Source organism: Saccopteryx bilineata, chromosome 3 (genome assembly GCF_036850765.1).
Source record: "Saccopteryx bilineata isolate mSacBil1 chromosome 3, mSacBil1_pri_phased_curated, whole genome shotgun sequence".
In the NCBI taxonomy this organism is placed as follows: Eukaryota; Metazoa; Chordata; class Mammalia; order Chiroptera; family Emballonuridae; genus Saccopteryx; species Saccopteryx bilineata.
The window spans coordinates 261288303-261305868 of NC_089492.1; the positions used below are offsets into that span (position 1 = coordinate 261288303).

A 17566-nucleotide genomic window follows, 5' to 3' on the forward strand; every position below is an offset into this window, starting at 1 on the left:
TATGCCCAGGCTGTGACATTCCCTCCAGAAAGAGCGAAAGTGACAGATGAGAGGCTGTCCACTGGGGCAGGGTACATACAAACTCCTTCCATTGTCTTCCTGCCTCACCTCTTGCCCCTGTTTTACACTTTGATGGTGGCAATGAGCCACCTGTCTCCACTGGGGCGGTCACTGGGACACAGACACCCAGGTGCGGACATCAGCTTTTCTAGGAGAACTGAGCCTCCTTGAGGACAGTCACTTCCTTGAATGTGAGAGGCTTGACCAGATGACCTTAAAGTCCTTCCCAAGTACTTGCAGAAATTCGAGACTTTTGGTTCTTTGTAGCCAAAGGTGTAAAGCTTCTCTGTTCAATGTGGTGGCTGCCAGCCACAGGTGGCTACTCAGCTCTTGATAATGTGGCTACTGCAAATTGAGCTGTAAGTATAAAATACACACAAGATTCCAAAGATTTAATACAAAAAACATGAAATACCTCATTAATTTTTATATTGATTATGTGTTACAATGATATAATTTTGTGTATATTGGGTTAAAAATTTTTATTATTGCCCTGGCCGGTTGGCTCGGTAGTAGAGCGTCGGCCTGGCGTGCAGGAGTCCCGGGTTTGATTCCCGACCAGGGTACACAGGAGAAGCACCCATCTGCTTCTCCAGCCCTTCCCCCTCCTTCCTCTCTGTCTCTCTCTTCCCCTCCTGCAGCCAAGGCTCCACTGGAGCAAAGATGGCCCGGGCGCTGAGGATGGCTCTGTGGCCTCTGCCTCAGGTGCTAGAGTGGCTCTGGATGCAACAGAGCGAAGCCCCAGAGGGGCAGAGCATTGCCCCCTGGTGAGCATGCCGGGTGGATACCGGTAGGGCGCATGTGAGAGTCTGTCTGACTGCCTCCCTGTTTCCAGCTTAGGAAAAATGCAAAAAAAAAAATTTTTTATTACAATTAATTTCACTTGTTTCTTTTTCTCCTTTTCCAAGTGAAAGGAGAGGAGATAGAGAGACAGACTCTTGCATGAGCCCTAGCCAGGACCCAGCCAGCAACCCCATCTAGGTCTAGTGTTTTGCACATCTGGGGCCATGCTAATAACCAAACCATCTCTAGTGCCTGAGGTAGAGTTTCCAGAGGTTCCACGGAGCCGTCCTCAGTGCCCAGGGCCAATGCACTTAAACCAATCCAGCCATGGCTGCAGGAGCGGAAGAGAGAGAGAAGTGAGAGAGGGAGGGGTGGAGAAGCAGGTGGTCGCTTCTCCTGTGTGCCCTGACTGGGAATCGAACATGGGACATCCACATGCTGGGCTGACGCTCTACCACTGAGTCAACGAGCCAGGGCCACTTTTTACTGTTTTAAAACAAAACATGGTTACTAGAACATCTACAATTTCACATGTGACTCACATCCTGTTTCTACTACACAGCACTGGCTAAAGAGCTGGTTGGTGGTCACCCCAAGACTTCTTCCCTGGCACCAGTCAGCTCTGTGGGTGTCGGGGTCTTATTCTCTTCCTTGGAAGGAAGAACCAGATCCTGATACCTTAATGAGAAAGTGCTGCTTTTCCCCAAAGATGAATGTACCCCAAGTCTCTTCTTCCCCCTTGGATGGCTGGGTTCTGAGGGAGTGAAGAGCAGAGCCCATCCTCCAACACCCTGTTCCCTCCGCAAGGAAGACAGAAGTAAGACGTGACTGGGAAATGCCTTTCCAGACTGGCTTCCAGCCCAGCAAGAGCCAGGCTGGCCCACCCAGAGGAAGCCCCTGGCTGCCTCTTCCTGCCTGGCCCAACCCTGCCCTCTAGTCTCCAGCCAGGACAGCACCAGGCTGGGCATTCAAGGGGGCACATGACTCTACCTCCGGGAATTGATACACCAAAGAAGCAGTTCACACCCACAGAATAACTACAGATGATCACACAGCAGCCTCTGTCTGCTGAAACATCTCTAATGAGACATGGGCAGGTGCAGGCCCCGTTTCTCCATGTCCCACCCCCACCAGTATTCCTTGCTACATTTTGAAAGGAAGTAAAGGACAGGATATCGTGGTTAATAGTGAAACCTTAGCATTCCTTCAGGCATAAGTTTAAACCCCAGTTTGGCCAGCTGCTTTCTGTTTGACCTTGAGTATTAACCTCTCTGGGCCTCAGTCTCTTCAACTGTAAAATGGGAACAATCAAAGTACACACTTTGTACAGCTATTATAAGAATTCAATGAGCTAATGCACGCACACTGCCTGACAGAGCAAGTGCTCACCCAACGTCAGGTACTCTAACTATTATTAATAATAACTGAATCTGCCCTCAGTCACATACTTCTTTTTGTGACTAAAATCAGCCAAAACAAGACTACCACAGGAGGCTTCTCCGGGACTCTAAGCACCAGTTATTGGAACACAGATTGACTGGAAAGGGATTTGCAGAGTGTCTGGTCTAATGGTTCATAAAGACCAGCTGCACATCTCTGCAACACATTTCTGGTCCCTCTGGTGGGCTCTGGCTGGTCAGGTGCTCACAGCATAGACTGTGGTGAATAGCAGGGACCCTGCGTCTCAGGCAGCCCCTTTCTGGGCCCTCCTTCCCCTGTACACCAGACACCTGGGCCAGGAGGGGTGGGATGAAGTTAAGAAAAAAATGGCTGGGAACCCCAGCAGCTGTGTTTTTTTTTTTAATTTCCCTCAATTCATTCACAAAATGAAATAGCAGGAAGAGTATTACCTTTACTTCTTGCAAACTTCCCACTTAAAACTAGATTTTCAACAAGTAAAAAAAATTTTAAGTCCCAGAATGAGTCTTTTGTCTTAGCAATTCTAGATTCTCAAATGGACAAACTCACATCAAGAAAACAGTCGTGGATTTCAGGGCCAGGCTGGGAACCGGGGAGATGGCCGAGACTGACCCCGAGACTGTGCAGGATCTCACCTCGGTGGTGCAGTGCAAACATTCCTGCGCCAGACACAAGATAAATTCAGACCGTGTCCGACCAGATCACTGGGAGAAACGATGACCTGAGTAGTCGTCTGGATGGCCTGGAGAAAAATGTTGCAGACCTCAGGACACAGGCTGGGGTGGAAGAACTAGGAGGTGGAAACGCAACGGCTGCTACACGGAAGAATTGAAGGTGGCTGTTTACTGAAATCTGGAACATTGTTTTTACAAGCCAAGAAGAGATCAAATGGCTTTTTGCAACTAACTACTATGTGTAGACAGGTATTATAGTATGAGTGTGCATTCTTCTTATCACATACTGTATGGGTAGTTTGTACAGGGATTCCCTCCCACCCCCAGTTTCTTGAACATGCTAACTTCAAACCTGGGACCTCGGTCAGTTGTGCTAGTAAATAAACACTGAAAAAAAGAAAGAAAGAAACTAGTCGTATTAGCACATAATCATGTAAGACAAAGTGTCCTGCCCTAATATTTCTGCCTTCATATTGTTTTTAATGTATCTTTTTTTGCTATGTTGATGTAACCTTTCTCTTCCTTGAGGAAAAACAATAGTTTATTTATTCTGAGGTATCCTTCATTTGGATTTTTTGGTGTTACAGATGACCTTGCCCTGGCCAGATTGCTCATTGGTTAGGGCGTCATCCCGACACGCCAAGGTTTCACATCTGATTCCCCATCGGGGCACACACAAGAGCCAACCAGTGAATGCATAGATAAGTGGAACAGCAAATCAATGTTTCTCCCTCTCTCTCCCTCTCTGTACCTCCCTTTCTTTCTGTCTAAAATTATTTAATAATAAAAAAAAATTTTTTTTAATGGCCTTTCTTTCCGTGGAGTGGTGAAGTGGCTGGTAGCTGCTTTAGGCTGGTTTGATTAGCTGGTTAGGTTGTTTTATATGTCTTGACTTAGCAAAATAGAAGGTTTGCTGTCTTACATCTGTTTCTAAAATTTGAAAAGGGTTGGTTCACTGACCCAAAGATCTGGGGACCACTGCCCCCATCTAGCCTCAGACCACTCGTCCTTCCACTTGTCCTGCACAAGCTGTCCCCTCAGAGACAGAGATGGCAGGAATCCTCACAGCCAGAACCCCCTCCCCCGTGAGGGGGCTCCTCCAACCCCAGGCAACGAGCCACTCACATTTCCAGAGGCTCCTATGACATCCTCACACACCTCTGACTCTGAAGCACCTTCCTCCCATTGAACTGAACCCCACCTCTTGGTGATGTCTACCCACTGCCCACTGGTCCTGGATTCACTTTCAGAGGTCACCCCGAACCTTGCACTCTCACTGCCAAGGACAGCCATTTGGAAATCTGAAGGCAGTATGATTTAAGGGCCCCTCGAGGATTCCCTTCCCCGGGCTAAACAATCCAGTTCCTTCCTCACAGGGCCTCCACCCTGCTTACCCCTCAACCTTTAGATCCCCTGCAGGAGCTCAGTACAAGAGGCACAGCAGCGTGGTTGGTAAGGGTGCAAGCTCTGGAGTCAGACAGGCTTGCTATGATTCTTGGCCACACTTTTGGGGGGGAGGGGCTGTGTGACTTTAAACAAGTTACTTCAGCTCTCTGTGCCTCAGTTTTCAGTTTCCTCACCTCAAAGTAGACATAATAACAACTCAGATAGGATTGTTATGTTATGAGGATGATGTCAGTTAACACGTATTATGCCTTAAAACACTTGGCACAGGTTGTGCTCATCATGTGTCATCCTGGCTACGACTGGTGAGCCTGCCCTCCCCACCCATTGCCAGTTGATGGGGGAGGGTGGAGGGTGCCTGACCCAAGCTGGGCCAGTGAGCCTTTTCCCAGGGGTTTTTAGACATGAGAGGCAGAGAAAAGAATCCATTTTTCTCCAGTAGCTGAAGGTGCCAGGTGTAAAACTTGGCCATGTTTTCTAAACTATAAAGAAAACCAGCATGCTATGAGAGAGGAGGGGGGAAAAAGCATTGTTCAGAAAAAGCCAAGACAAGCAAGAAAGAGTTCTGATTCCAGTTGCTGCTCCTAAAGGCCAGCTCATTCCCAGCCCTTCCTATAACTTCATTGTTTGTCTCAGTAAGCTTTTGCTGTGTAACAACTACCTTCAAACCTCAGGCTTAAAGCAGCATTCACTTACTAGGTTCTGATTCTATATGCTGCCATTTGACTGGGCTCTGCTGGAATCCCGTGGGCCCATTCATGCAGTTGCAGTCAGCTAGCAGCTTGACCTGGGCTGCTCGGTCCAGGATGGCTTGAAAGTGACTAGGCATTTACTGAATGTCTGCCATATGCTAGGCAGTGTGGGAAATACCCTAGTGGAGAAAATTTAAATTTATTGACATCCTACTTTGTGTTATGCCAGTGATGGAAATTTTAGGTGTATTATTTCACTTAAGCCATCTGATGATATGACCATCCCATTTTACAGATGAGAAAATTGAGGCTCAGAGAGAAAGAATAACCTGCCTAAGATTTCAAGACCCAGAGAGGTGGAGCTGGAATTTAAGTGAAGGACTCCTGAGTGTCTGCAGACCCCTTGCACTGCATCATCCTGGTCCTTCTACATCACAGAGTAAAAGTTGGCCCTCCTTTCATGCTGCTTTAAGAGATGTCAAGGGGACTGAGTGAATACAACATCCAACAATGTCAGATTCAATGCCATTCGTTCAGCAAATGGGCCCCATACCTATTTTGTGCTAGGCATCATGTTAGGTACTAGAGATGTGGAAATGACTCAGACACAGGATGCAGCAGCAGCAGCGTGGAGGAGGAAATGATTAATCATGCCTGGTTTGGGCTCAACATTGACTAGTTTATCAGACTGAATCTTCAGGGATGGGTGATACTGGTGAGGAAATGCAGTTCAAGCTAAACTCCCCTTCCCACAGATGTTCAGGGTTTCCAAGTCCCAGTTACATAGCAATCAAAGGTCAGGGACATTCTCAGGGGGAGGGTCAAGGGCTCTTGGGCCATCTTTTGAGCCTGGCTACAAAGCTATGCACAGGCCACTTGTCCGCAGGATATCTGTGGATGGTCAGAAGTAGCCGTTTCCAGGGTAAAGTGATACCCTTGCCATCTTCTGAGCCAGCCTCCCTTCCTTGGTCTAAGGGAGGAATTTCTGCCAGCCCAGAGCTTGGAAGCTCAGAGAGGCAGCACTCACATGTCCAGAGCCCTGTTCCAGTGGGCAGTCATGAGCACTGGAGAGGCATCGTGAGCAGAGGAAGGGATGAGCTAGACCCTGCTGTGAGTTCTGGCTGCATCAGTGTTGGGCTGTTTCCATAAGGTGGTGATTTACCCTTCCTGGGCATCCTCATAGTCCATAAAATCAGGACAGAGCTCCCCATTTTAGCTAACACCTTTTGTATCTCTTGGGCTAGCTTAACCAAAATCAGTTTCAGAAGGAGACCAGGGCACCTCCTGAAACTCCAGGGCAGAGGGCCCCGTGAGCCTGGCACGGCACCTGAAAGGCTGTCAGATATTCAGTTAGGACTCCCTCTCCATCACTCTCTCGTTTCTTTTCCTTCCAGCTTGCTTCTTTTTTCTCCCTCTGTGCAAGGCTTCTTCCATTTATTTGGAGCCTGTGGCAACAGCTGGCTGCCCCACAGCTCACACAGAAGTTTACGTGTGACAGTCCCAGCCTCATTTAGTCTGGCTGCTGTCTTTCAGTCCCAATTTCAAACTCTAGGACCTAGAGGAGAGAATCTGGCCAAGGTTGGGCATGAGGTCCACCACTCCAGTCCATGGCACAGAGGACTATGTCCAGCAAAGGTGGGTCACAGAGCATACCTGTGGACCCCCCGTGGGTAAAGTGAGGAAGAGGGCATTTCTCAAGAGAGAATGTCACCATGAGCTAAACAGATCTGCCCCAAAAGTTACCAGGAGGATTAAATAAGTCAACAAACATCAACAGCTTGGCACCAGACATGCATGCCTTTCAAGGGAGGGTCTGGTTCAGATGCCCCAGAAGCCCAGCTCTCAGAAGAGGAGTGAGGGGGAGGTGAGGGGTTGTAGGAAGGATGCAGCCCCAGCCTGGTCCATGCGCAGCTCCGGAGCACTACTTGCCCCACAGAGCTAGCCTCACATTGAGGCAAGCAGACTAATCTATTGTGCCCTCACCAATCTGTCCCCAGGAGTGGTAGCAGCTGGGGGAGGGGGAAAGGACACTTCCATCTAGCTGAGGGCAAGTATCAAAGAAGAGGACAGCTGTGACTGTTAGCAGTCAACATCCCAACAGCTGGGAGACAGGAGTGCCAGCCAGGAGAGGGGGTCCAGGCAGGACGCCAACTTCATCCATTATAGGAAGCCTCATGCAAACGCATGAGGGCACTAGTGGACTCTTGCCTTTACCTCTTCCTTTTACATGTTTAAGAGTAATACTAAATTATATATTGGACATGTGCTTTTTATATATAATGCATATATACTGTATATCACCCTATATAGTACATACAAACATACCTATTGCTGTAAAGATGTAAATGTAGTAAGTCCCGAAGGGGAGTCTTGAGAACTACAGGTGCTTTTTGCCTTACATGCTGATTTTAGAACACAATTAAATATGTGTTCTTATTAAATATGACTCCACTATAAGTGGTTGAGCTTCTGCATCCCTCCCTAATCCCCTCTTCCACAGGGTCTCAGGGGTCCTGTCCTGATAAGGACCCCAAGGGGAATGAACCTCCTGGCTCCAGTGGCTTCCCATCCCACTTGACACATACCCAACCCCTTGACTCAGCCCCTCAGTGTCCACACGGCCTGACCCATGTGGACCTGTTTGACTGTTGTCCTTAAGCTAACCAACCTCCAGCCTCAGGGCCTCTAGTCAGTTCCTCAAACCCACCAGCTCTTTCCCACCTGAGTCTTTGCACCTGCTGTTTCTTGCCCGGAAAATCTTCCCATGTACTTTGCAGAATTGGATCCTTTTCTCCATCGGGTCACCTAACGTCACCTGTCTGGGAGGCCCACCCTGACCCTTCTTGCTAAAGTAAGTTCCCATCACCTTGCTTGTTTCCTTCCTAGCCGAAATGGTTTGTAATTGTTTTTGTTTTTCCACTTGGTTCTTGTCTGTTGTCACTAAATGATAAGCTCCATGATGTCAGGATGTGCCTGGCACACAGTAGGAGCTCAGTAAGTATTTGTTGAATGAATGAGTCTTTTGCCATGCTCCAGTAGTTTACCTGAAATCCATCCTTCCTTTGCCCTGGCAGGAAAGAACGTTCCAATTAAAGGACCATCACTCTCCCGTCCTGCCCACAGCCACTAACAATCCCTTGCTTGAACAGGCGAGTAAGTGTAGGACATGAAGTTAAATGACCCATAGCTGTGCAGCATTAGGCAAATGACCTGCCTCTCTCTATCTCAATTCCTTTCTGTAAAATGGATGAAACACCTCCTGGCTTCCCTTTTCTGGGGTTGACGTAAGACGATAGAGAAGCTCTGCAGAGATGGTGTTCAGTGTGTTGAGTGCTAGCAGGCAAGCACATTCACGGGGTGGCCTGATCTGTCCCTGTCTAGACACACACGATCATCCTGCCCCACCCAGCTACTTCGTACTTCCTGAACTTCACCCCTTACGTTCACGCCTGGGGGCCTTCATTTCAAAGCTGTGCTTTGTTGGGAAAGTCCATTTCCCTGATTTCATCTGTCCAGATCCTGCCCATCTGAGAAGGCTCACTCCTCCATACCTCTTCCTCCACCGCTGGGCTCACTGCATCACTCCTGGGAATGTCTCCCTTCCTGCACTTGAGCTCCTTTCTCTAATCCGAGCTGCTAATCCCAGCCTCACACTGCTCTGTTTAGTACAGACTAGGCTCCATGTGGGCAGCGGGGCTTCAGACAGGAAAGAGACCCCCATCTCTACCCTCAAGGTGATCACCATCTACTGAGAGCAGAGGAGCCAAAAAGCACTTGGGCCCTGGCCAGGTGGCTCAGTTGGTTAAGACATCATCCCGATACGCCAAGGTTGCAGGTTTGATCCCCAGTCAGGGCACATATGAGAATCAACCAATGAGTGCATAAATAAGTGGAACAACAAATCAATGTTTATCTCTCTCTCTCTCAAGTCATTAAATTTTTAAAACAGCATTTGGTAACTGATTTGCAGGTTAGGAGAGCATAATGGTTAAGCACACCTGCATTAAAGTTACACACACCTGGCTTTGAGTCTCAGGGTGCATGGAACAGAAACCTAACCACTTAACTAAATAGGACACTTCCCTCTAAATAGTAAGAAGACCAAGGTAGGTCTTCCAGGACTGCTACAGAGGATTCGTGGTACATGGAGAACCCAGGCTTCTCCTAGATCCCACTCTGCCATACTTAACGTGTCCGTTTATTATTGTCCTCTGTACCAGTTCTCTTCTAGAAAGTGGGAATCACTGCTTTCCTTATAAAGAAGATACAGCCTGACCAGGTGGTGGTGCAGTGGATAGAGTGTTGTACTGGGACTCGAAGGACCCAGGTTCAGAAACTGAGGTCGCTAGCTCAAGCTCAGGCTCACCAGCTTGAGAGCGGAGTCGCCAACTCGAGCATGGAATCATAGACATGACCCATGGTCGCTGGCTTGAGCAAGGGGTCACTCACTCTGCTGGAGCCCCACCCGACCTCTTCTGCTCACCTCTCATTGACCTGGACTGTGTCTGATTTTTGCCTGGGCACATTGCTTCGCTCAAACCATCAGCATCCGTCATTCTATAGTGTAATCTTATTGAGTTCCTACAATCATATTTTATTGATTCTCAGACCCATGAATTCTTTTTTACATTCTAATTTTTCCAAAATAAGAATCATCTTATATTGATACAGTCTCATTTTTTAATGAAATATGGTGTCAGGCATTGTTCTAGATGCTGGGGTCAAACCAATAAGTGAAAAAGACACAGTCCCCTGCCCTCATGGAGGTGACAGTTACACATAAGTTAATTGTTTAATGTCTTAGAAAATAATAAATGCTTAGAAAAAAAAACAAAAAGTAGAGCAAAGTAAGGCCCATTTGGGTGATGGAATGGGGACCGGTTACAATATTAATATATACATTAGTTATCTATTGCTGTGTAACAAATTACCCCAAAACTCAGTAGCTTAAAACAACAGTTATTATCTCAGTTTCTGTAGGTCAAGAATCTAAGAATGGCTTAGCTGGATCATCCTAGTTCAAGGTCTCATGATGTTGCAAACATGATGTCAGCTGGTACACAGTCATCTGAAAGCTTGACCAGGGCTAGAGAGTCTCTTCTAAGATGGCACGCACACACAGCTATTGGCAAAAGGCCTTAGTTCCTCACTGGCTATTGGCAAGAAGTCTTGGTTCCTTGCCATGTGGGCATCTCCATAGGGCTCCTTGAGTGTCTTTGCTTCACCAGAGCAAGTGATTCAACAGAGACAGCAAGGAGAAATCTACACCATCTTTTATGACGTAATCTTGGAAACGACATCATCACTTCTGCAATATTCTATTTGTTCGAAGTGAGTCAGTACATCCAGCCCATATTTAAGGAGGAATATCAAAAAATTAGTGAACATTTTTGGAAACTACTACAATGAAATAGGAGAGTCAGGATAAAAGAAAGGTCATATTTGAGCAAAGACTTGAAGGAAGTGAGGGAGTCGCCAAGCAGATATGGTGACGAGGGAGGAGAATGTCTAGGCAAGGGAAACAGCTGGAGCCACTGGAGTAAAGCTCACCTGGCATGCTGGGAAAGAAGAAAGAGAGAGTGAACACTGGGAGACAATTAGTGGGGCTACTACACCCCTTTCCTCTATTACTATCTGTGTGACCTTGGGCAAGCCACTTCCCTCTCTGAATCCCAGTTTCCTTCTCCTTCAAGTGTCAATGATAGAACTACTGACAGGTTTCTTATGAGGATTAATAAGGTAATGCATGTAAATCATCCAGTCTATATCTAGTACATAGTACTCAATAAACATTAGCTAATATTATTCTTGTTACAATCCAGCACAGTAGCCTCATTCTTGTCATTTGATCCTCAGGTATACTGGTGCAAATTATCAACCGGGGGCTCTTGGAGGACATGTCCCTTAGGGGATCTGGTAAAAACTACTCCCCTCCTCTGTAACCTAAGGAAAAAGCTGCAAAGAGATGGCCTTTGCCTGCCAGTCAGAGCCTGGACCTCAGGTCTCAGAGCAGCCTCCAGGCTTAAGTGGTAAGACAGCAAAGGTGCTGGGATAAGAGAGGCTCAACCAGGGACTGGGGAGCCAGCCCAGAGTTTCTAGAGCAAGGTCTTCCCAGGTACCTCACTTGACCCGTCTAGTCTCAGTGGAGAGTATTTGCTGAGCCCTGGCTGAGACTTGCTTTGTCTTGGTTACTGGAAATGGGGCTGTCAGCAGGACTGAAACCTAAGAGATCCTGCCAACCATGACCTGCAGTCTTTGGGAAAGGCAGAAGCCATTTGGGGTAGATCCTTCTGTATATTCTCAAGAAAGGGGACTGGACACAAGGACAAAGCAGGAAGAACTGCATCCTCAGTTGGTGGTACTGAACTGACCCTAGGACTTATCAGTGCCCACCTGGGCCAAGCACTACTGTGGCTCTGTCAGCTCAAGCCAGGTGGACTCAAGGGCTTCTCCTGCACCCTCCCCCAGCCCAACAGGCTCATAAAGACATGGCTACAGGCCCTGGCCGGTTGGCTCAGCGGTAGAGCGTCGGCCTGGCGTGCGGGGGACCTGGGTTCGATTCCCGGCCAGGGCACATAGGAGAAGAGCCCATTTGCTTCTCCACCCCCTACCCCCTCCTTCCTCTCTGTCTCTCTCTTCCCCTCCCGCAGCCAAGGCTCCATTGGAGCAAAGATGGCCCGGGCGCTGGGGATGGCTCCTTGGCCTCTGCCCCAGGCGCTAGAGTGGCTCTGGTCGCGGCAAAGCAACGCCCCGGAGGGGCAGAGCGTCGCCCCCTGGTGGGCGTGCCGGGTGGATCCCGGTCGGGCGCATGCGGGAGTCTGTCTGACTGTCTCTCCCCGTTTCCAGCTTCAGAAAAATACAGAAAAAGAAAAAAAAAAAAAAGACATGGCTACAGATGAAAGTAGCTTGGGCCTGGCTGGGTGGTTCGAGCACTGTCCTAATACGCCAAGGTTGCAGGTTTGATCCCCAGTCAGGGCACATTCAAGAATCAACCAATGAGTGCATAAATAAATAGAAAAATAAATCAATCTCTCTCTCTCTCTTTTCCTTTCTCTCTAAAATCAATCAATCAATAAATAAATTTTCTTTTTTTAAAAAAAGCAGCTTGGATCAGTGGGGAGTGCTGTGCTCCAAGGACTACAAACATTGCTTTTGACCCTGCCTCTGCCACACACCTTCTGACCTCAGCCAACTTCCTGAATTATTTTAGGGGCTTAGGTTTCCTTCTTTGTCAAAAAGGATAATAACTTCTGCTTTGCCTAATTTATTCATTCAACAGATCCTTCAGTTCCAACTAAGTGTGCCTGGCCTATCATCCTTGCTCTGCTCCTCCTGTGCCTTTCCCTCCCCCTTCTCCACTTCTTCCCCCAAGGTGCATATCCCTTGCCACTTTCTTTCTTCTAAGATCTAAGGGATCCCCCCCCCACCAGGCTTGCAACCAGAGGAGGAGTAGCAGCAGCAGCTGTCCCAGGCTAACCCCCTGAACCTGTCTCCAAGGTCCCTTTTCCCCTAACTTTCTTCCTGCACAGCCAATAAATTCTTCCTTTACTTGCTGCATTTTGTCTCTTGATTGAATTCTTTCTTCCAAGAAGATAAGAATCGAGGTCCCGTTGCTCCTTCTGTAACCTAAGTGCACAGCACTGTTCTGATGCCTTAGAAATACTGTGCACAACACTCTGTGCAAGATTCAGGTCTCTGCTCTTGGGGAGTGAGCTGCTGGTGAGGAGACATTCTGTGAAATAACGATGGTAGAAGGAAAGCAGACGTGGGTGAGGGGACGGAGAGGGCTAGTCAGGGATGGTTTCACTGGGGTGGATGGTGGGGTGACTGTTAGATAGAGATCAGAACAAAGTGAAGGAGTGAATCATGGATGTCTGGGCAAGTGCATTCCGGACAGAGGGAACAGCAGGAGCCCTGAGAAACAGATGTGCCTGGGCAGTCCACAACAGACTGAGGAAGCAGTTCATGGAAGTGCTAGGAACAAGTGGGGTCCAACCAGAGCAGTGCTGTCACAGCATAACTCAGATCATGTCACTCCTCTGCCAAAGTCCTTACAGGGCCCCAGAAGGCCCCATGTGATCTGCCTCACTCTTTCTCTTTCACGCCTCCCCCAAGCAACCTCTGCTCCAGCCACACTCCCCCCTGCCTGTTACACCTGCCATAAGCTGTTATCCTAACTCAGAGGCTCAGAAGCACCTGGGCTTATCACAATGCAGATAGCTGAGCCCCAGACCAGCCACTGACTCAGAAGCTGATTTAGTCTGGGATGGGGTCCCCAAATGTTCATTTCTAACAAGGTCCTTGGTACTACAATCTGACAAGCACACTCCAGGTGTTCTCTCTGCCGAGACCACTGTGGCACAGACCAACTATTGCCCTTTCCTCCTTCAAGTCTTTGCTCAAACCAAATGGTCTCAGTGCGGCCTCGGACCGTGCTGTGCAATACTGCATCCTGCCCCGGGACCCCATCTCCTCCCTACTCTACTTCTCCTTTGGCCTACAGTACCACTTTCTAACATGTGTATAATTATTGTACTTCATTCATTGTTAACTATGCGTCCCCAAGTTCCTCAGATGGGTTCTCAACCCAGACTCCACGAGCTCCTGAGCAGTCCTGGGTCCCCCAGAGAACTGCTAATCTGCCAAATTTCTATACAATGGTTTGTGGCCATCATGTCTGTAGCTTTCATCACATTCCCAATGTATTGCTAGATCCTGAGACCTTAAAAAACCACTAGCAGAGCAATGCCTGCCATAATTGCTCAAAAAATATCTGTTGACTAAATTAAAGACATTTTAAACATTATTCACACACTTTTTTTTTTTAAAAAAAAGGAAAACTATATAGTAGCATGATGGCTCCCAAATATTGGTGTCCTTAGATCAACTATGTAAGGATAACAGGGTTGCTCTTAAAAGTACAAATTTTTGCCTGGCCTGTGGTGATGCAGTGGATAAACCTTTGGCCTAGAATGCCAAGGTTGCCAGTTCGAAACCCTGGGTTTCCCTGGTCAAGGCACATACAGCAAGCAAGCAATGAACAACTAACATGAAGCAACTATGTTGTTACTTCCCATTCCATGCTCCCCTTTCTCTCCTGTCTCTGTAAAATCAATAAGTGTTTTTAAAAAATGAAATAAATTTTTAAAAATAAATAAATAAAAGTACAAATTCTTAGGATTCAAAATACCCCTAGAAAGTCTGAGTCAGGAGGTTTGGGTTGGGCCAGAGATTTGGGACTTTTCAAGCCCCCTTCACTTCCACCCTCACACACCTCAGGTGAGTCAAGGTGTGGCTAGGTTTAGAAATTTCTGTGTGAGGCCTTAACTGGAAAGAGACTCAGGACAATCAATTCTGGTGTGCAGCTTTTACACTTTGCAAAAAATGTGATCACATCCCTGGTCACTTGTGACCTTCCCACAAACTCTCAGGATGACAAAGCAGGGATGACAATCTCCCTTTCACAGAACAGAAAGCTGAGGCCCTGGGAACCAAATGACACCCTCCTCCCAACACCCAAAGGTCACACTGTCTTCATGTGGTGACGATATGATTAGAACCAGGGCCTGGACTCTCACTCTAGGGTTCTCCCTTCTGCACTAACTGGATAAACCCAATTCCAGGAAGTCCCAAGGTCACAACCAGGGGAGGAGAGCCAGAGAAGGGAGGGGTAGAGTGGCAAACTGTGGAGAGCAAGGTTCAGGGAGGCTGTCTCCTAGCCACTGGGAGAGACGCCAGCAGCTCTAAGGACATAGGCATTCACTTGCTAACTCAGTCTCCTTATCTGCAAAATGGGGCTGGCAATCCATGCCCTGCCCCCAATAAGAAGCTTCTAGAATATAAAGCACTCTAAATATTTAAATTATTATAGTTATTTAGGGAAGGTGCTACTCCCTCTACTCAGATATCCAGGAACAGAACTACATTCAGGCTTTCATTCGAGATACATTTTTGTGCACCTACTATATATATATCAGGCACTGTGCACGCCACTCTACACACATGGCCTCACTGAACCCTCACAACAGCTCTGAGGGGTCAGTGCTGCTGTTGTTCCCATTTTACAGAATAAGAAATTAAAACTCAGGAGAATGAGTTGTAATTGATTCCATCATTTGTACACTCTCCTAACTTTTACAAATATCTGCTCTGGGCTAGGCTCTGGGCCAAGTGCTGAGGTCACGAGAATGAACAAGTCCTTCAAGGAGACATGCCCATAAATTACTTTAATAACAACTCAGTACATGCTTCCACAGACAAGGGAGTGAGAGCAGGAGAGTGGGCAACTGGCTCCCTGGGGTAAAGGGACAGGCAGCTGACCTTCCGCAGGACCCTGCACTGCTAAGGTGGCCGTGGTGGCAATCACAAGGCCTGGGTTCAAGTATTGCTTCTGTCAAGATTCTGTGGTGTATTCCCTAGCAAACTGCTCCCTTCTGCTACTGAACCTCAGTCTCTACTTGAAAAATTAAGAGATTGCGCTTGTGATCCTGCAGCTCTGGGAGCCTAAATCTCTGGCCATCCCACCCCACCTCTGGTCAGTTCCAGCTTGGCCCCAGGCAGCACCAACACTGGGCCCGGGACATTCAAACCAAGCCCCTTGAAAGGAACGGAACATCCGGCGCAGAACACGACTCTTAGCCTGCAGCGCAGCCGGGGGTCCAAAGGGCGGAGCTCCGACGGGGGCGGAGCTGAGGCCTCCTGGAGGCGCGGCGTGATCCTCCCGGCGCGTCTCATCCAGCCAATGAGGACACGGGATCGGGGCAGCCCCGCCTCTGAATATAAGTCTCAGAGGCCCCGGGCGCGACGCGGCGGTCTCGGAACGTGAGCCGGTGGGTGTGCGTTCTCCTAGCGGCCCCGGGTTGCGGCCACGGGACGCCTGAAACTCTGGATTCGGTGCGTTCTAGGCTAGGCAGGAGCACCGGTCCGGTTTGGGTTTCCTTTGTCCGGCCGGGTTGCGGGGAGGGCACGCGACTCGGATCCCTCGCTGCAGAGGAACAGCTCGTCCGGTCGGGGGGACGCCTGCGCTAACCACCCGCCCGTCGTCCCCGCAGGCAGCCAGCCCGCCGTCATGGCCGACCACCTGATGCTCACCGAGGGCTACCGCCTGGTGCCCAGACCGCCGCCCGCCGCGCCTGCCCACGGTCCGCAGGCGCTCCGGAAGCTACAGCCGTATGCGGGCCCAGGTCTGGACAGCGGGTTGCGGCCGCGGGGGGCTCCGCTGGGCCCACCGCCGCCCCCACCCGGGGCCCTGGCGTACGGAGCGTTCGGACCGCCGCCTGCCTTCCAGCCTTTTGCGGCCGTGCCGCCACCCGCCGCCGGCAGCGCGCACCTGCATCCCGTGGGGACGCTGTACCCGGGCCGCGCGGCCGTGCCCCCCGGCGTCCCGGGAGGTCCCCCGAGCCTGCAGCCGGCGCCCGGAGCCCCAGCCCCGCCACCGCCGCTACCGCCGGCGCATGCCCTGGGCAGCATGGACGCCGAACTCATCGACGAGGAGGCGTTGATGTCGCTGGAGGTCGAGCTCGGGCTGCACCGCGTGCGCGAGCTGCCGGAGCTCTCCCTGGGCCAGAGCGAGTTCGACTACTTCTCAGACTTGGGGTCGACCCCGCCCGCGGGCTCTGTGAGATGCTGAGCACGACTCGCCGCCTACTTGAAGTGCCCGAGAATAGAACCGAGTCTGACTGTTCGCCAGACTGCGCACCCAGCGCAGGGCCCCGTACACACCCTCAGTTAGGGTGGAGGCAGCCTCCTAGTGCACGGATTTAACACCGGCTGGGACACCTGGCGTCACTCCAGGCCCTTCTTCCTGCAGGATGACAACAGTTTGGCATCACCTCTCTGACCCGGAGCCTCAGTGGTAAAAAGGGCACTGAACCCCCTTTCGGACTCCATGGTCTTGGATTCTGTGTCTTCTCCTTTCGGACTTTTCCCCCATTCCAACCCCCCAATCTGAGCCATTCCAGGCCTCTGCCTGATCCCCCCTCTCTCCTTGTGCAACCACTGCAGACACTGGATCCCTGGAGCTGCCCAACCACTGGGGCCTCTACCGCTGCTGCCTGAGCCCTGAGATCATAGGGCCTCCCGTCTGGAGGAGGGAAGATTGTAGGTGCAGCCCCTAACCCCTGCAGAGTCGAGCAATGCCCCATCTGGCCTCCAAAAAACAAAATAAAACTGGGTCACTTTACAGACTTGCATTTTCATTTCCCTATCACTGTAGCCCTTGACTATATTTGGCTTCTAGAGTCCTGAGGCTGTTGGGGACCCAGGGTGGGATGGAGGCCACAACCACCGGCAGTGCCCAGGAGAGGAAATTGACAGTTTCTTTTAAAAATATCTGTGAGTTGTGCAATTGTTATGTCATAATCTGGAAGGCAGAGGCTGCCACCACAAGGTGGCAGGGTAACCCAAGGGCACCAACGTTGGATTTCCCAGCTCCTGTGATGGGGAGCTTGGTGCTGCCGCCACCTGTTGCTGGGAAAAGACAACAGAAGATCAGAGGGGAGCTGGTGGTACATGAGGATTCAGAAAAACCTGGCT

At 49.6% G+C, this 17566-nt stretch overlaps 1 protein-coding gene and 1 pseudogene across 1 annotated transcript; both read left to right on the forward strand.

Annotated features, from left to right (window-relative positions):
* Positions 1-2859: 2859 nt before the first annotated feature.
* LOC136329119 (heat shock factor-binding protein 1 pseudogene) lies at positions 2860-3094 on the forward strand (annotated as a pseudogene).
* A 12722-nt stretch (positions 3095-15816) lies between these two features.
* On the forward strand, positions 15817-17205 carry CITED4 (Cbp/p300 interacting transactivator with Glu/Asp rich carboxy-terminal domain 4). Its single transcript, XM_066265060.1, has 2 exons — positions 15817-15925; positions 16084-17205. The coding sequence occupies exon 2, from the start codon at positions 16101-16103 to the stop codon at positions 16659-16661; it is 561 nt and encodes a 186-aa protein (XP_066121157.1). The 5' UTR covers positions 15817-15925; positions 16084-16100; the 3' UTR covers positions 16662-17205.
* The last annotated feature ends 361 nt before the right edge of the window (positions 17206-17566 follow it).

Excerpts from the sequence above, each read along its gene's own strand:
- CITED4 (XM_066265060.1), top strand. The coding sequence starts at position 16,101 with ATGGCCGACCACCTGATGCTCACCGAGGGCTACCGCCTGGTGCCCAGA.